This window comes from Ambystoma mexicanum, chromosome 2q, assembly GCF_040938575.1.
Source record: "Ambystoma mexicanum isolate Mex_15411 chromosome 2q, UKY_AmexF1_1, whole genome shotgun sequence".
Classification (NCBI taxonomy): domain Eukaryota; kingdom Metazoa; phylum Chordata; class Amphibia; order Caudata; family Ambystomatidae; genus Ambystoma; species Ambystoma mexicanum.
The window spans coordinates 947,611,146-947,631,778 of NC_090924.1; the positions used below are offsets into that span (position 1 = coordinate 947,611,146).

The 20,633-nt window shown below is 42.9% G+C and overlaps 1 protein-coding gene across 1 annotated transcript in view; it reads right to left on the bottom strand.

The window, feature by feature from the left end:
* Positions 1 to 20,633, bottom strand: part of DNAH11 (dynein axonemal heavy chain 11) — a 4,227,155-nt gene that overhangs the window by 3,042,209 nt on the left and 1,164,313 nt on the right. The window contains exon 11 of the mRNA XM_069648254.1: positions 2,701 to 2,825. Within this exon, the coding sequence (XP_069504355.1) occupies positions 2,701 to 2,825 (125 nt within the window). The remainder of the gene's footprint in view (positions 1 to 2,700; positions 2,826 to 20,633) is intronic.

Here is a 20,633-nt window from a genome sequence, read left to right on the forward strand (position 1 = left end):
ACGACATCCTGCCAGCATCCATCCTCAAGACCCTCCCTGCACAAGCTCTCTTTCCCTACCTGGAGATCATCAACAGCTACCCAACTCAAGATTCCTTATCATCGACCATAAACGCAGGACAAATCATCCCTCTATTAAAGAAACGTGCTCTGAATCCCGAAAACCTAGATAACTATCACCCCATTACCCATCATCCCTTCCTAGGTAAGATCATTGAGGAAGTGGTAGCCGCACAACTGCAGCAGCACATCGACACCAACAATCTCCTCCAAACCTACCTATCCGAATTCAGAACCAGGAAGCCACCCCAGCCTCCTTGTTCTACTCAACCTCTTTGCCGCTTTCGACACAGTAGACCACCAGGCACTTATGGACACCCTGCATCAGCGCATGGGGATCAGTAACCTTACCCTATGCTAGTTCAAGTCCTACCTCACCAACTGTAAGTAGTTTGTTCAGATGGACTCAGAGATCTTCAATCTATACATGAAGCCAGTGGGAGCCCTCCAAGCCACACACAACATCCGCATCCACCTATACACTGATGACACCCAGTTATACCTCAAGATCGACTCTATCAAGGACATCCATAGGCTCAAAACCTGCCTCTCGCTGATCCAGTCTTGGATGTGCAGTGCATACTTGAAGCTCAACCCCTCCAAGATGGAATTCCTACTCCTCATCAACAACACTGAACACACAGGCATTCAGACCTGGCTTAACACCCGAGCTCACCTCCTGCGCAAAGTCCATCGGGTTCCACATCGACAAAACACCTCTTCTTCAAGACACACATAGCTAAAACAAATCAGAAAGCTTGGTATCAACTCTCCCTCCTGCGAAAAGTCAATCCCTTCCTCCCCCGGACAGCTTTAGATTGTCCCTTGTGACTCAGAAGTGCCCTACACATGGCCACATGCCTCATCAAGGGTCTATGCAGATACAACGACATCACCCCGGACCTCATCGACCTTCCCTGGCTCTCACTGCACACACAAATCACCTTCAAGTCTTGCTGCATCATCTATAAGGCTTTCGCCCTTAAGTCGGCCTTAGGTCACCCAGCTACCTTGCAGAGCAACTCAGGATCTCCAGCGGACAGCGCTCCACCAGAAGCAAGGACACATGCAGACTTGAAATCCACCACTGCAAAAAGGAAAGTACCAGAAAAAAAGCCTTCTCTGCCTTCGCCCCAAGACTATGCAACCTTCTCCACATTGGCATTAGATGCGCCCCCACGCTCCTGCAATTCAGAAAATAACTCAAGAGCCACTCCTTCAAGAAGTCTCTCCTCCTTAACACCTAGTCCATCACGTCACACTCACGTGCCCTGACTCACTAGACGCCGCCGCCTCCCCCCTCCCCACCACCCAGTACAGCTATACCCCTCCTCTGTGCTCCTCAGTAGCCTACCCCCCACTGTATATCTGTTCAGGTATTACCTCTGAAAAGCACTCTTATGCATCTGTAATGTTGTACACCTCTGCAAAGCGCTCCGGTATGTATCTGCATTGGTGTATACCTCTGTAGAGTGCTACATTGCTTCTTGAATCTAGGTCTGTGCTCAATAAATATAATAATATTAATAATAATAATAATAATGTACAGATGAATGAGATGCCAATATGGGGAAGAAGTTTGAGCTAAGCAAATGTTACCATACCCAGAGATCCCAAGCGCTCACAGAATATGTTATTGTGGTATAACCAAAGGACTGTAGTTGTCCTGGCAGGCGAGCACCAGGCAGCAGAAGATTCAATAAAGGTACCTGGAAGGGCAGTATACAAGGTGATCTGAAAAACCATTAAAGAAGTCCTGGCAGGCGAGTATACCAGGCAGTTCAAATTCTATGAAGATTCCTGGCAGGGGAGTATACCAGGTGAGCTATCAAGTTACAAGAAACAATACAGAAAGACTGTTACTTTGCAAGTCTTACAAAGACACAAAGGAACTATTGACTAAAGAGACATTTCATTTTGTGAGTCCAGTGAAGACACAAAGGAACTGTTATCTAAAGAGATATTTTTGCCATCCTATCTAGGAATCCAGAGGAAGGGGACTATCCTCTGGATCCAAGGGTCTATAACCTGGAGAACATTTTTATTGGAATATTTTTGTATATTTTTGGTTTTGAACAGTTTTGCCAACATCAAGTTAAAGACATTTCCCTTGCACCCGTTGCTGTTTTGTTTATAGTATGAGGGTCAGGATAGGATGTTTTGGACACAACACAACTGTTCAGTTATTAACATCCTGACAAAGACAGTTCCTTACTTTTTGATTTCTAGGTAGGGAAGGTCCTCTTTAGAAGTGTCAGACATGGGCTTTCCCAACCCACGTTTCTTTAATAAATGTCTTTAACCAAAAACATGACAACTTTGTTTCCGGCTTTCATTTCTGACCTCTCACAGCATATACGGGGGAGTCTGAATTGTTACTTTCCACACCCACCGACATTCCTGTGTTTTGTTGTGATAAATCAGATCATCCTAACTGTCTTAACAAAAGTATTTTCACTGTCGATAACCCATTGAAGAACCTGTTGATTGAATAACATGTTTTCATGTCATTGAGTTTATAATTCTACAGATGGAAAAAATCAAAACAACACTTTAACGTACTGAAAATCCATTAAAATTGAACTGATGTCCCAATCTTATTTTTAAAGACAAACAACAAAAGTTGGAGCCAACAACGTACGGGTGATGTATATATTGGAAATTCGACCAGGACGTCTGTATGCATTCCTTCAGCTCTTTTGCCCATTTCATGTTTCCAGAGGTCATGGGCATATTCCTGTTGACTACTTCATTTTTGTTTTCTGCCTGCATGTAAAAATAGGATTATTTCATTAGTCAACATCACCTTTGCTGTATTCATCAGCTTATACATAGACTCTGTGAAGCATTTTCCAAGTGTTTAAACCTCAGAATAATGATACTGCTTGATGTTGCACATGTTCAAATATTCACAGATTAACTTGCACTTACTATCCTCAATGGTTCCATAGTTAAGCTTCTTTATACATGGCTCTATCAGCCATGTACAAACAATTGGCCAACTCACTAGTCATTTGCAAGTAGGGTTCAGTCTCTATGAGTAACACATCACAGAAGTGTCAAAATGAGAGAGGAACAGGAAATGCATACACAAAATAAAATGAGGCAGAACCATATTTATTCTGAAGCAAAAAAAGGATAGAAGGTAAAGAATTGATATAACAAACAGGAAAGGCTACCTGACAGGCATGATGTTAGGAAAGATTTCTTAATTGTAGGTAATTTTCCTTCCATGTGGCAACCCCTAAACTTTTTGCTGTTGTTTTCACCCTGATCTAGACTTTGCCAGAGAAGCGCAGCCTTCCGCCGCACTCCTCTGGGCTTTCGCTCCATTCTTATGGGGAAACTGACATGCCCTTAAGACAGTCAGTACCGGGAAATGTTGTTTTCCATAGTTCTTTTCTCATGTTGCAGCTTTCGCGCAACATGACACAAGAGTGCACCGTAACTTACATTACCGCGCTCTTGGGTCTCTAGTCATTCTACAGGCCCTAGTAACTCTCGATGGATTTATAACAAACTGTGCAAGTATGTCACGGACGGGACTGGTGGCAGTGATCGTTTCTTTGTGTTTTTGAACTCCCTTTTGCCCTGTTAACCGCGCTTCTTGCGTTTGGCCAAAATGGGTGGCCTGGCTTCCAAAATGACCATGCCACGAGGTTCTTTGTCCTGTCCGTTGACCGTCTTGCCCCTTCACCTTGCACAGGTCGAGCCGTCCCAGGGCCATCCTTATTTGGGCATGTACTTTCCCACGAAACACAGATGCTTTCACGGGCTTCTGCATGCCTTGTGTGTGCCTCCAGGATGTGGGCTGGGATGTCTGGTCCCAATACACATCCTGGGTGCCAGAGAGTCTAGTGTGTCTTGAATGCCTGGGACCACCGTGGTCCATGATAGGTCCACGTATGGTGTGAGTGTTTTGTGAGCAGATCTCCCATTGGGTCCTCTCCGTTTTGGCGCGAAGGGAACTCTGGATAAGAGGAGGATGGAAACGCCACTACCATGTCGATCTCCTGAGTTCTCACGAACGACGTATACAGGAGCCAAGTATCCTGCAACTAAGAGGCTGAACCGAGGAATCGCTGGTGACCCGCTGAAGGACTGCTCCTCTGCACTGCTGTCGCCCTGTGAAACCATTCTGCCTCTGATCGAACGAGAAGGCCTGTACTGGTACTTCGACCCTTTGGAATAGTGGGAACAACTATTCTCGGCATCTTCATCATCTCCTGCACATAAGCCTTCGGCAACGTCTCTGGGCCATCCAGTGGACTGACCAGCTTACCCAGGAATCTTGCTCTGTAACCGCCGCCGTGTTGTTGCTGTATTCTGAGTCCTTGACACCCTCACACGATTCGTACACTTGGCATTCCCAGGTCTGAAGTGAGAAGTGTACATTGGGCTGAAATACACACAGCCGCTTCGTTGCCCTGCTGTGGTAACAATCTGTGCGGGTTCACTGCGCTTAGGACATCCTCAACTCTAACTTCTACTGCATCGGACTCTACACGACGGCGAGACATCCCCTGCTCGTATCTGAACCTGCCAGCACTGAAACTGATGCGGAGAAGCCGGGGTCTGCCTGTATCGGGGACCGGTGAGTAGCAATGCTAGGAACTGGTCGGCCTCCTGCAGTAGCCCGTAGCTTTTCTTTGCTGTGGTAAACAGCACACCTTTTTCGCACTCACGCTCTGCTTCTTCCCGCAAGTGGAGTCCGCGCTTAAGTAGCAGAGATCTGTTCGCCCTCCTTTGTTCACCACTCTGAACTGCCTGACTTCCTTGAAGAGACTCCCCTTGGCACATTGGCACCAGCGTGTGCAGGTACCCTTGAGCACAAGGCTCCACTCTTCGTAGGGCTTGGACTTCCTTCTAGTTAGGTGGCCTCTGAAGGCGAACTGGGTCTAACGATTACTTGCACTGCCTGTTTTCCTCCCCATCTAGGTGGTCTGCATATTTCGTGCTTCGAACTCTTTAGACCCTTCGGTAATTGTATGTATATTGTATTTGATTGTGATGTGTTGGTTTACTTGAGTTTTATCGTGATTCTTTGCTATGGTCAATGTTACAAAGGCCTTGTAATAAATGTGGCTATATTTTTAATATAACACCTCCTTGGAGTCATTTGTAAGTGTCCTTGCTTTGTGTGCTCATTGCGGGCTTTCAGTCACCCTCACCCCTCTTGAGACATAGTCTTGACCGCCGCGATTGCTACCTTGATTGGTCTGGCTTGTCCAGAGGTTACCCTGTTCCAAGAAACTAGGCTGGCCTTCTGCACCTCTGCCCCTCCAGGACAGAGTTCAGAAATCCATCTTAACACATGAGTATGTTCTTTAACACAAATGTTTAGGTGCCTTCCTGAGTGCTGCCTGTCTGCTGTCGTTATGCTGAGGAAACACAACACTGCCGGCACTTTAAGAAAGAGGAGGTTCCTATTATAAAGGTATGGGCCCACGTGAAGTGTGCGCACGAAGTGTCGAAGCCACGTGTTTGGTGTGAGGAGTGTGGAGACGGCAGCCCGGATTACAGCAGAATGTTTATTCTAAGTAATTCAGCAGCAATTTAAACTCAATCTATATACATCCATGTCAATCCCTTCAACTTTCGAATGCTGCTGTTGATTAAAGATTCATTAAAAGTGATTACGCTCTGCAATTCAGATGACCGGTGGCTGTGGGCAAAGGCCTTTTGAGGCAAACAATAGTGCTAAGAACCAACTGCTTTGCACAGCAGTAGTAAAATAACAAACAAATAAAAAATTAGCATAGTGCTATTTGGCGTTCGGTAACTGCACCCATAAATCCTTGGAGCCGAACGACAGTCTCAAGAACAAACTGCTCTGCTTGGCAACTGTAAATCAGTATATAAAGTGAATATTAGCACATTGATATGATATGATAGGTTACTTATAATGCGCTTAATACCCAGAGGTTTCTAAGCGCGGACCCGGGGATCGAACCTGTGGTGCTTCGTGTCATCTTGCTTCCAAGGCGAGCACTTTGCCCCTGAGCTATCCTCCCGTTGAAACACTGTGCTCGGTGACTGCGGGCATAACGCCTTTGAGCCGAACGATAGTGTGTTGAATCTAATTGACTTGAATGCCAATAGTGAAATTACATAACTGGATGGTTACTGTGGGCAGAGAACCCTGGAACTGAATTTTAGTTTTAAGAACTAATTGATTGGTGCTGGTTTAACTAAAGCACTAATATAGGTGTAGTGGGGAGCGTTCAGTAAAATGTCAGCATGCAATTACCAGTATTTTATAATTAATAGTTTCCTGTAATCATGTTGTATAGTAGTTATCGCTGGACTTGTGTTAGTAATGTCGCTGGTAAAAACCTTGTTTAGTGCTCTTTTTTGTCTTTCTTTCCTTACTCTTAGCTCTCCCGTGGTGCTTGTCCTATGTCAAGACAAATCCATATGTCCAAGCTAAGAAGCCATACTGGCATAGGGACTGGTTTGGAGCAGGCATCTAGTCCAGTTCCTGGTGACACTAGTAATAATATACATTTCGCACAAATCTATATACATCCATGTCAATCCCTTCAACTTTCAATCCCTTCAACTTTCGAATGCTGCTGTTGATGAAAGATTCATTAAAAGTGATTATGCTCTGCAATTCAGATGACCGGTGGCTGTGGGCAAAGGCCTTTTGAGCCAAACAATAGTGCTACGAACCAACTGCTTTGCACAGCAGTAGTAAAATAACAAACAAATCAAAAATTAGCATAGTGCTATTTGGCGTTCGGTAACTGCACCCATAAATCCTTGGAGCCGAACGACAGTCACAAGAACAAACTGCTCTGCTTGGCAACTGTAAATCAGTATATAAAGTGAATATTAGCACATTGATATGATATGATAGGTTATTTATAATGCGCTTAATACCCAGAGGTTTCTAAGCGCGGACCCGGGGATCGAACCTGTGGTGCTTCGTGTCATCTTGCTTCCAAGGCGAGCACTTTGCCCCTGAGCTATCCTCCCGTTGAAACTCTATGCTCAGTGACTTGTTTTGCATAAATTAACTTTGGGTCTCACCCTAAGTTAACAGGGCGATCCAGACGTGGACCCCTTGCTCACTGTTCTTAGAGAGGCGCAGCTTCACCTCACTGATGATGCCCAACAAGGCTGAAACACGTGTATGGCGTTGCTGTTGGTACTCTTGTTCAGAGGAAAATTGCCTAGTATTTCGGTGCTGGACTGCCCCTGGGCAGGACAAAGACTGATATGCAGGGAAATGTCTTCTCTGTGAAAGGGACAGTGAGCTAAAGACTTGGTAGAGTCTCTCCCAGGGGTTATTCACCCAAGAACAGAAGAACAGGTCATTGGGTTGTGTTCGTCATGGTAGAGAGATACCCAGACCCCCCTTTGTTTTGCATAAATTAACTTTGGGTCTCACCCTAAGTTAACAGGGTGATCCAGACGTGGACCCCTTGCTCACTGTTCTTAGAGAGGCGCAACTTCACCTCACTGATGATGCCCAACAAGGCTGAAACACGTGTATGGGGTTGATGTTGGTACTCTTGTTCAGAGGAGAATTGCCTAGTATTTCGGTGCTGGACTGCCCCTGGGCCGGACAAAGACTGATATGCAGGGAAATGTCTTCTCTGTGAAAGGGACAGTGAGCTAAAGACTTGGTAGAGTCTCTCCCAGGGTTTATTCACCGAAGAACAGGTCATTGGGCTGTGTTCGTGCTGGTAGAGAGATTCCCAGACCCCCCTTGTTTTTCAACAATATACATTTCGGACCCATGTCAGCAGGCTTCTCAAATTGGGGTTCTGTAATCCATCAAACAAATCAGGGGGATTTAAGAATAATTCAAGAGAATTTTGCTGCAATAGTGCATGACAAATTATCAATAAAAGCTAAACCAGATTTGCCTATAATGAATGGAATACAAACAGAGGAGTAGTTGGTACAAGTCATATGCTGTGATCTGAATATTAGGGCAGATTCCAGGTGTAAGAAGGGACTGTCTAAAGAAGCCATTATTGGAATGAATCTTGTGGGCAAATCGAAGACTGCAAAACGTGATAAATGTGCTACCCCTTTCATGGCTCAAAATATTACTGACTTTTTTCCCTGTGCAGGCTTAAGTATAGAGGTCAGCTGTCTGGACCCAATGACAGTAAACGCAAAAAATAAAGGTAGGGAGGCCCTTAAACTCTTATTTGTTGGGCCTAATACATATCCCTCCAACAGAAAGAGGGAAGCGAAGGTCATATCCAATACGACAAAAAGATCAATATATATAATTTTGAATAATTCCATGTAGCCGCAAAATGCTGGCTTTGACACATACACATTAAAAAGACAGATGAAATGCACATGACTAATGTATCACAAAACATAAATACACAAAAGCAAGAGAGGAAAGTATGTGAAGAGCAATTGTGGAAAAGTGAAAGGACAGAGGGCAAAAAGCAAAAAAAAATACAATGAAAATATAACCAGAGCTTCCTTTCCTGTTCAATCGTGTTTTGAAACAGATACCCCTCTTGAATTACAATCAAGTGTGGTATCGCAAATTCATTGTCAACCACAAAGGCCAATTACATGTTACTATCAACCATGAGATCACATTGGCAGACCTACTGGGAAACAAAAGGAGATGAACAAACAGAAATCAACTCAGTTCCAGTCTACTAGGCGAGACAATCTATTGGAATTGTAGATTATCTCACCTAGTCTGTCCATCTCCTTTTGTTTCCCAGTAGGTCTGCCAAGAAACCCCAGATAGGAAGGCCTCCTAGTGGGCTCTTAATAGCCACAAGAAACTCAGAGATTTTTAAGGTAATTGTAATGTGTGACAAATTACCAGGCACACTGGTGGTACAAATAGATATCCTACTTGAGGGGTCCTGCACTAATGTGCTCATTAGCCACTTATATTGGAACTCACTAGTGACCACCATTGATACCTATTCTGTTAACATTTCTGAAATCATAGTTGAATGTCTGCTTACTAACAAAGCACAACTGAGCAAGGTTATGGAACCCAGATAAACACTAGCTCCTGACTGTCAAAAATCAAATGGTGACAATGATGGCTACTTTTTACAAGATTTAATACATAAGAAGCATATGTATTTAATACATCAAGAATTATAGGACACTTGCCAAATTACATACAACGTACACAACATGGTACAAGAAGTGTTCATCCAAAACAAGTTCTTTGGATCAAGATTCACAACAAATACAATCTGTATGGTCTTTTACTCAGGACAAACATGAGAAACAAATGTGCATTTTGTAATACAAGGTGCAGAAGTCAGTGAACTGGACTGTGCATCAGTGAAGTACTGGGACAAAAGTCAATACAACTGTGTTTTCGGCCTAAAGGAGCTAGGCTGGTGTAGCTGTTGTTTGGTCGGCCTTCATCAGGACGGGAGAACTATAAACATGAGGTATCCTATGGACTCATAATGGGTTGCAGAGGGGCAACAGTCTAAATGTCCAAATCATCAACAAATTAATAGCAATTCCAGCGTAGGTCAAATCTTCAGAGTGCCAGTGGACTGAATGAGTCAGAAGAGGGTGGAATTTACGTGTAGAATCACATGGAGGTGGACACAACGTCTCAGGATAAGGTTGTTGCACGCGCAGCTCCTAAAAGTGTGAGTCCGGGTATCAGCAAGGGAGATTGAGCAGCCTCTCGCCGTCTACCATCGTCCAGCAGTGCCCCTTTTTTCAAATTATTGCTTACTAACAAAGCAAACATAATTTTTGATGGTGACATCAATACACAATTGATTCAAAATGTATTCTCAATGAATAAGGAAAAATGGAATGCCATGTTTCTCGAATGGGACTTGTTACTGGCTAATGGAAACATAGCCGGTGACCTTCACTCAGACATAACATGGAAAAGTGAGTCTAGGTCGTCTGTTATTGATTACATGGTTATGTCCCAATCTTTGTTTAAATTAGGCATTAATCTGAAAGTTCATGACACCGTACTATGTGATCACAACATGTTGATAGAGACGATGGCAATGGAAAAAAAAAGGCTAGGTTGGGCAATAACTGTAGTAACATTGACATTAATCTTGGCAAAAATTGCATTAGAATCTTTAAGAAAGGGGGTGCATACCTAATGAAAAACTAGAAAATTATGCGATTACTAATCCAAAAGAAGTAGTGCAGACAGGATGCACCAGTCAGGCATTTAAAACCTTTATATGGGAAACAGAGGAGGTTGTATGTTGAAATTCCCCAACACTGTGTCACAAGTATAAGTTTGACAAAGCCGTCTGGTTGAAATAAAATGCATAGGCAACAATTAGGCAACTTAGACTAAATATACTAAATAAAGATTGCTTTGAAAAAAGAAAAAAGGACCTTGTGCGGGTGCATAAAAATTGGCTTTGTACACATAGATATGAAATGACTCAAAAAGATGGTGAAAGAATGTTAAGTACTATAGTTTCAAAAGATACTTGTATAGTTTTTGGTCTTTAATCAGTCATCTAGCCAACTAGCAAAAGGAAATACAAAGTTGTGTAATCAGTGAAAATAGCTCGTCCATGCATTGGGAGAATATGAATGATAAACATGATAATGGGGTAGGTTTATGAGAAATGACAAGCTGGAAGATAGATTTTGAAGTGATTGATGTGGACCATTTGACAGTCGGTGCATCTAATTCAAGATTCTATCCAGTTTCCCAGTTTTAGCAGCCAAAACATGGAACAAACTTCCACCCACACTAAGATCTAATCCTGTGTTCCTGTCATTGCGGAACAAAATCAAATGCTGTTTATTCTCACTCTCTAACTAATAACCAACCCGCTCTCCTGTTACTTACTGACCCCTTGCTATCCTCTCAACGACACCTAAATACCTTCAACTCTCTCTTCCTAAATATCTTCCTTCACGAGCCCTTCGCTCATCCGTCTCCAACTCCCTCATGGTCAGCCGCTTCTCGAAGCAACGAGCTGGGGGTAGATCTCTCTCCGCAGCAGGGGCCTCCCTCTGGAACAGCCTTCCTGCCTCCCTGAAACTTGAGGAGAACCATCCCCGGTTCCGGAAGTACCTCAAAACCTTCCTCTTCGCTTCTGCCTTCTCTCTCCCTCTCCCCTGCTAAACCTGCTTACTCCCCACTGAGTTCTGCACTAAACCTGCATCTGGGCCACTCTCAGCGACCTCGGTCCAGGGCCCAGCCACTCTCCACTTGCACTGCCTCCCTGGCTCCCCCTGCACTGTGGGACTGTCACTGTATCCCTACAGCCCCCCTTCCCAGCACTTCTCAGCACTTGCTCTGCACTTACCTTGCACTTGCCACCAGCTGGCCCTTTTTATTTATTATTTTATTACGCTACTTACCTTGTACTGCACTTCCCCCCCACCTCCTCCCCCTGCACTTTCTCCTTTTCCCCTTACCTCTGCACTTGCGCGATCTGAATGACACCTGGCCTAGTAGGATCGTTTGTCTGTTCTTCCCCTTGTTTCCCTCCCTCCCTGCCTCGTCGCGCCTTGAAACACTTGTGTATAGGCGCGTTACAAATACCATATCATATCATATCATATCATACCTAATGGCTACAGATCCTTACCCTAGGCCCTTTAGCCGGCCACTTCCCATCACATAGGCACTATTGTATAACATGTCCTGCCTGTATATTACAGTATATATTTGTAAATGCCCATTACTGTCCATATGCCAATGTATAATTACCACGTGTATCATACTGTATCTTACCCTGTAACATTACTCATTACTGTCCATATGCCAATGTATAATTACCACGTGTATCATACTGTATCTTACCATGTAACATGTACTTTAAAAAAAGTGCTCAGATACCTTTGTGCTTGGTGCGCTATACAAGCAAATAAAACAAACAAACAAACAAGAGCGACAGGCTCGAATGGGCTCACAAGAGCCCTACTAAAGATTAATTAAAACGTATGGGAAAATGTGTTCTTCTTGTTATTCAAAGACATCATAGTCAGCTGTATATTGCCTGATTCATGGAAACTTTCAATCATATTTCTAATATTTAAGAAGGGTGATCAGCTGTATCCAATGAACTACCGGATGATCGCCCTCCTAGATGTGGACAGTAAGATATTTGCTGGTCTGGTTCTGGAAAAATTGGAGAACTGGATCTGTGATAAGAACATTCTCACAAAAAATCAAATAGGTTACCGAAAAAGTATGTGAACTACATTAAACAGCTTAGTAATATCTACATTGAGGGATATAGCATGGTTAAATACACTATATACAGCTACGATTGACTTCTCTGAAGCTTTCAACACTATTAACTGGCAGATCCTGTGGCAGAAATTGAGTCAATGTAAAATACATGCTACTTTGTTGGCTACCCTTGAACATAGTCATTCTGATAATCACATTCAAATTAGATTGGACATAGAAGGGCATCTCACTAATCCAATAAACATTAATAGAGGTCTTAGACAAAGATGCATGTTAGTGCCATACCTCTTTAATCTGTACTTAGCAGATCTGCAGGAGTCACTAACGAAGGTCCTGTTTGCCAGTTCAAAATTGGGGGGGATGCATATCAGTTGGCTGCCATATGCTGATGATGTTGTTTTATTAGATCATACCCAGATAGGTCTCCAGAGATTGCTAACTGCTTTGGCTAAATATGCGTCCAACAGTTATTTGGTAATTAACCAACTGAAGTCAAATGTCATTCCATTTGTGAAGTTTCCCAAGACAAACAGTGAGAAATCTAAATGGTATATTGACAAAAACAGGATCGACTCAACCAATACCTTTATTTGCTTAGGTTTTTGTATAATGGCGCAGCCGAAAAAAGCCCACCATATGAAACGTATTGAAAATAAAGCTGATCAGCTTACATATCAAATGAAAAAGATCTATAGCAAGTTGTGCAAATTCCGCATAAATCCGTTAATATATTTTTATATAGGGAAAGTGATGCCAAAACTACTACATCGATCCAAAATCAAACCAAGTTTGAGGGCAGAATATGGAAAAAGGTTTTCAATCTACCGACCTCAGTCCCAATCGCATCTTTGCTTTTTGAACTTGGTCTACAGTCTATGCGTTCTTGGTTTCATTGGCGTGTTATCTCAGAGTACAGGAAAATTATACACCCAACCAAAGACGCTTTGTATGAAGAACTGCATTCTGCACTAAATATGTGTTCATATCTTTTAATATCTTTTAAAGATGCAGCGATCAGCACAGTCATCTCTCTTTGCTTGTGGGAAAACACTTGAAAATGTAAAGGTAAATCCTTTCAGGGTTAAACGTAGCCTTCATGAAAACGATTGGATATGCACGATTAATAGAACTAGGAGTTATTGTCTACATTTCTCGAACAGATAAACCTTTAGGAATACTGCCCAAATATCTTGAGGAATTCCCATCTACTTTTCATTGCACCTAGAAACACTTGTGTACAAGAGCGTTATAAATACCACAGCATATCATATCATATCGTGACCAGTTTTTAAGATTTTGTTTAAACCCTCTGCCAACTGGGATGTTTTAGCAATTAGATATTTTAATTCTGTTTTAACTGAGGAGAAATTCGGTTTTTGTCAGGCAGCTGGCGCTCAGACCTTGCAACATATAATGATGAATTGCTTAGGTTTGACAGCTATCAGAACAAAATATTTGGGTCGATTTTTCATGAAAAGTGTACATATGGACCTGAATAAAAGATATAAAAGGTATAGACTGATTGCGAGAAATTAAGTGTTTTTAACTACAGAGATCATACAAATGTTATTATATATTGGTCTTGCAGGCAGAGTAATGATGTATGTCGAAACTTAAATATTATGTATTAATGTCATTATTTTTATCTTTACATTTTTATACTAAATGTAATGTTTAATGAAATGTATAGAATTGAGTATATGATTTTTGTGAAAGATCAATGTTTGATCAAAGCTCAATAAATAATAAATAAATAAATAAATACAAAGTGGGCTTCCATTATACATAAATAGCTCCGACCTGTGGAGTTCCACATGTAGGAGTAGTTGTGGGTAATATTCAGGTTCTGTGAGGTAGTTCCTATCTCTTCCTTACTCCTATATTGGACTAGACAGGTATCCCTAGTGTTTACACAGAGCAGCATCCCCCAAGTAACTCACAGTCTCAGGGTGGTTTTAAATTCCCTGGCACACTTCTTTGACTTGGTGTGTTCCAATGTAAAGTAATCTTCAAGCGTTTCAAGCCAGGATGAACTCCTACTGGGTCATCACATGTTTTGTTACCCTTTTACCGTAAGGGTCTCTTGAAGTTTTACCAATGCAAGATGTGCTGTTGCCCTCTTGCTCTAGGAGTTCTTCAGTGTAGGATTTCCTTCACTTCTACCTAGTAAAGTGTCAGACTGCAGTCATTATGACCCTTTAACCAATGATGTATCCAAGGATGCAAAGTCATTTAGTTGATCACCTTGCAGCTACCACCAGTATCTGGGCTAGAGCCCCTATAGACAACTCTTAATCTTCTCCTTCTCAAGGACTGTCTCCCAGCAGAAGCTCTACTGTAGTCTTACCTCCAAACCGTGCCCGTACTTCTGTGTGTCTCATTTGGCTTAGCCACCTCTTGCTATGTATTTCTCTCAATCTGTGGGCTATTGCTAATGGCAGGTCTTACCTCCGGTGCCTTGGCCTTTGTTCTTGAGAATAAGAGCTGTCGCCTTTGAGGAAAACATTGTGTTAGTAAGTAAAGACTACCATCAAGTTGACCCCCAAAGATGGAGACCAGCTCGGGAAAAATGACCAGAAGGGGAAAATCCTCCAACTCTGGTAGCGATGATATGGTCAGACATTGAAGAACAAGTAAAAGGTGAGGGCGAATCCAGACTTCGTTCAGTGAAGAAGAAGGCATCACGCTCAATAAGGGGTGAGGAATGAATAAGTGGAATCCTTTCATGAGCACAAACAACCATGTTGGAAAAGTCCTTCATGCCGCAGACTCTCATGGTCACTGCCTGAATCACAAGGAGCCTGAGCCGGGCTGATAGGATAGATTCTTAGATTTCCTTTATTTTTGGCTGCAATCTCCTCAGTCTTGTGGATTTTCTGCAGGTGTGCGTTCACAAAGGGAACCCGGGAATCAGGAAACAGTGAACAAGGGAATGCCTTAGGGTTGAGTCCATACGTACAAAAGAATGGGCTGAACTTGAATGATGAGTGAACAGTATTGCTATAACTGCACCCCTCTGTCGGTAGTATCTCTTCCCAGTTGGAACGCAAGGCAGAAGCAAAGCAACAGAGGTATTGCTCCAAAGATTGATTTAAGCCTTCAGTCTGCCCATTAGTTTGGGGTTGGTGTCCCAGAATAGGGTCATGTTGATCTTCAATCAACGACAGAGATGCGTCCAAAAAAGTGTGTTGTATTGGGTACTGTAAGGGTGTAAAAGCAAGGCTCGGGCACAAACATGGCACGTTTTTTGTTATGAATGTTTGTTAACCAGTAAAGGGCTATCCTTAAAGCTAAAAGGGGATTACCTGTCTCAAGGAAAATGAGTGAATTTGTCAGGATGTCAAAATAAAAAGTTGATACTGTCGTGTCCCATGAACTTACTTCTGTCCTTAACACCAACAACCTAAATTGTGCAAGGATGGTTTCTTCCCAAACAAAAGAGTCATGACAGCTCTGGTCAACAGAAAAGTTCCAATGTCTCGGGTGATCAAACTAACAAAAACATGCTCCACAATGCATCAATCCAAGGATTAGGGTGTTGCTCCTTTCCCCTGTATTCCTTCTGGTTCTACTTTCCTTTCTTTGGGTTCCAGACCCTGCATCTTCTTAGGTAAATGCCTCTGTGCTTTTATATTTTCACAAGGGTGCAAGTCCCAGACTTGCAGTTCTTCATCATACCAGCTTGGTTTACTTCTCTGCCAAGCATGTGTTTTCTTCTGATCAGTCTTTTTTACTTCCAGTGTCCTCGTCCGTGTTATTCACAAAGGTCTCATGTCGGTGTAAGTCCCAGACTCGCAATGTGTGATTGCAATAGCTTGGTTTACTCTCCTGCCAGGCATATGTCCTATCGTGGACTATCTCTGTTTCTCTCAGGGTCCCAGACCCTCTTAATCTTCGACTCTTATATGGGTCGGGGTCCCAGACTCGCAATATTCAGTTGCAATGACTTTGTTTACTTTCCTGCCAAGCGTATTCTCCCATCTGTATTGTCTTTACTTTATTCAGGGTCCCAGATCCTCTTATTTGCTCGTTCTCATATGGGTGTGGGTCCCAGACTCAAACTCTGATGTTGCAATAGCTTGGTTTACTCTCCTGCCAAGCATATGCTCCTGTCTACACTCTCTTTGCTTCTTTCAGGATCTGAGACCTTCTTATTCCTGTTCTACGGTTGCTCCCTGAGACCTCCCAGAGATCCCGAAACTTTCACACTGCCCATGTAGCTGACTCTCTGGTGCATGTTCTCCCAGACTTCCTCGCTGGAAGAGGTCTCTCTCTCTCTCTCTCTCTCTCTCTCTCTTGGTTTCATTGGGCCAATCAAGTATGGTGATCTTATACTTCTGATTACTTATAGTAGAGCTATGGCATTTGATATTTCCAAGGCCGCTGATAAGCTCTAACGTATTAGGTTGGTTAGCCTCAGAATTAGTGGCGTTGCTGGGGGGGGGTTAGGGGCTATAGCCCTGGGTCATTCGGTTATAGCCTCAGATAGAAGCTCAAGGGCTACGACCAAAATACTAGCTAGCCCCGTGTCTTGACAGTTCCGACATTGGTGTAGCCCCAGATCTTTTCCAGACCTAGTATCATCTCTGCCCAGAATAGCAGATATTAACACTATCTTAGACTTTGGTTTGGGAAAGCAGGGAGGGTCTACTAAAGCAGTGGAATTCCACGTTCTCTGGGAATGGTCATGCCTAATCCCATAAGGGGCTTCCTTTTCCACATGATCACCCCCCGGTGCACCACCACCGGTGGACTATTTTACTGTGGATGCACTGCCCTGGCCCCATTGGAAAGGTATGCCACTAAGGGAGAAGAAACAACATCCTCGGATTCATCCGGTATGCTGATCTGAAATGGTCTTTTCTGGCAACTGTGTAGTTGGAAGACATCTTGTAGAAACACTTCTGTCATTTCCTTGGCGGTGGATAACTTGTGCAGAGTGGGAAAGTGAGCCAACTTACTGTAGTGCTACATGGTCACCATAATAGTTGTACATCCAAACGGACGGGGGAAAATCAACAATACAATCTTCGAAAAGTATTGGTCATGGATAGGTGGGTACAGGGAGTGGCTTGGGCTTGTCATACAGCGAATGACCAGGACTCTTTGACCAAGCACCTGAAGAACAGGTTAACACATATTGCCCAGTGTCCTTCGCAACACTTGGCCACCAAAAGTACCTGTCAAGAAGGTGTCTAGTGGTGAACACTCCTCAATGACCTGCTGCAGGGATGTCATGGCAAAGACCCAAATCTTGCAGTTCTAAAGTTTTGTTGGGAATAAACAGTCTATCCTGTTTGAAAAGGGTTGCATCTCTCTTAGTAAGATCACACTTCTGAACCTTCACTTGGTCGTGGTAATGGAGGGATTTCTTTGTGGCTTGTAGAACTCTGGTATGAAAAGAAGACACTGGCCCAATGATCATTTGTCTGGGGTTCAATGTGTTAATATCCCCACAAAAATATCACCATAAAAGAATGGCGCCTTTTTTTGTAGCGATATTAACCCATGGAACCTGCGGTGGACACCCCCATAAATTATCCCTGCAAATAATGTCGCCTATGGCCTTTCCTGACTACCGTATATATGGCGCCATTATTTGTGGGGATAATATTACCTGATACCTTGTCTGGGCATGATGTGTTCCAGAGATACATAAGGAATATCCTCTGTTTGGCATCGAGAGACAGCATCTGCTATGATGTTTTCGGTTCTGGTAATGTATGTTTTTCTGAACCTGTATTGCAAGAAGAAATATGTCCATTGGGCATGGCGGCTATTGCGGCACCCCATTTTTTGTAGGACCTTAAGATTCTGATGACAAGTCCTTATTTCTACTTCCTGTGTAGCTCAATTAAGTAAATGCCTCCACTACTGAAATACTTCTTTGATGGCCAAAAACTCCTTTTCTATGAACAAGTCATTTCTATCAAAAGGGTTCTGATTTATGGACAAACAAGCCATAGTAGGTTCCGAGTGTCTTCAGCTTTTTGCTCAAGATAGATACATTCTTTATTTTGGGAATGTGAAATTCCCATACAAGATACCAATACAGCAATGTTACAAATATATTATACACTATACCACCATAATAACAACACTGTACCTAGTTAGAATCCAACATAAACTTAAACAAATTGACGTGTTAACAAGATTAGACACTATTCAGTTGCAACAAATGTGTTCTTAGTGCCAAGCTACACTCAATGTAAGTATAATTACAGAGTGTACATTTCACTGGCCCTGAAGAAGGATATTATGGCCCGAAATGCATAGGCCCTCACTCTAAAATGCATCTGCCAACTATTGATGGAATTATCTTCTAAGATGAATTGCAAATAAAAGTATTTTGAAGAAGAAGAGTTTTTTAACTTGCATATCTTTCTTCTAAATTAATCAAGAATACTACACACCACTACGTGGTCTTTGGGAGTGCAGACCACACTGCTGGCTTTGTAGCCAAGGTCTTGTTTTTGCTTGTATTTGGAGTGCTCTTCACGGAGGCACCTCTTCAATGGGTTGCACCCCACGCAGAGTAAATAATAAAACTTAAAACTTTAACGAAAGTGAATAGAAAAATACAATGGAAAGGCAAGTCACTCACAATAGGATCCATAAATTGCTGAAACACGGTGGGGCATTAGCCAAGCATAATGTAATACTCAAAATGCCTGAAAGGGATGCAAAGGGCAGTTTTCCATTCATCCCCATGCTTTATGCATATAAGGTTATATGCCCCATACAGGCCAACTTTAGTAAATACAGTAGAGTAGCTGCTGTTAGAGCTTCCAAAATATCGGGATTAAGGTCAGCTGGTACTTGTACTTCATGTAATGTGGTTGACTCTGCAATAATCCAGGCAGGGTATAAATTCAACAGTGTCCTTTGGTACAAAGAACAAGAGCACTCAGCAGAGGATTTAGAATCTGTTATAAGTCCGTTCTTTAGGTTGGTTTGTAGATAGTCCAGTAGGGCTTTTTTTTCTTGGGTTCTGATAGGTTGAACATGCAACCAAAATGTACCACTGCTCCTGACAAGATGTCACTAGAATAATCGAATGATCCATGAGGAGGAAGTTAATTTTCTTCTTGGTCACAAAATACATCTTGGAAGACCTTGTACAATGGTAAGGTTGGCATCCACAGATGATTGGAAAGAAGGCTCATGTCATTGAGACTCAGTATCCCAGAGTTTGTCTGGACACTCACTCAAGCAACGTTGCATACAATATTCTGGACCAAAGAATAGTGAACTGCCCACCCACTTGATATGCATATTGTTTCTGAAGCCAAGGTAAACTCAATATAACCATAAAATGAGCAGTCCGGATGATGTCCAAAGAAGAAGTTCAACATATCAGGCTATTTTTATGTGGAGTGGCACAGTATGTTCCGTGACTGGAACCAAAATCAGTGGTAGCATTCTTCCCTTCAATGTGAATGGCAATGTATTTTTGTTGATCAGGCAAATGAAGACAAGCTGGCCACAGTTCATCAACAAAGCCACCTGCACCCCCTGTGTCCACCAAGGCAGGGACCTTGCTGGAGTTTACATTATCCCAGCTCAGCTCAAACTCACAGATGATATCCTGGAACCAAGTGCTGGATGAGTAATAGCTTTGGCATGGAAACAGGTACCTTCTGTCCGAATTGTCAATCCCCCTAAGACTGGGAGGATTAGCTTCCTGATCACCTTCTGGGGGCCAGAGGAATTCTTCCACAATATTACCTTATGTGGATCCTCTCTTACTGGGTTAAAGGTCCTCTGGTGGACCCCAATTTCATGGGCTCAGCATCTTCCACTCTGGTATCTGTGGCTGCAGCATACCTGAACAAAGGAAATGAGGGGCCTGTTTTGGAGCACCGCTTTTCCTTACATCTCTCCTGCAGTCTGTAGCTGGAGCATCATTATGATTATGTACCCTAAGTTTCTGGCCTGGGTAAACAAGCAAACTCATCCTTAAGGTTGTCAAGTAATTCTCCATGAAAAACAGGCATCTTTGGGCCATCCCATTCATTTGGCTAGAGTCTTGAAACAAATGATGTACTCCAACAAGGTTGTTCCACCTGGATTACCATGAGTTAACTGAATTAGAAATGTTCGAGGGAGAAGAAAACAAAAGCCATTTGAACGAAAATGACTTTTGGTTTTCACTCCCCTGATCATTTATGATAACACGTTTCCCCCCACCCCTTACTGTGGGCGGCACACTTTGGGTGCTGCTGTCTCTGCATCTTTCTGCGATGCTGGTGCCCTTCACTTCCGTGCAAGGGCCCTCTTATTTCATTTTTTTCTAACTTTATTATATCGGGAGCGGGGGTTACCCCCGCAACCCCTAATGCCTTTATTGTATAGTATTGTGTTTTGTTTGTTAATTATATTGTGCTTTTTTCCCATTTGCATGGCCTCAA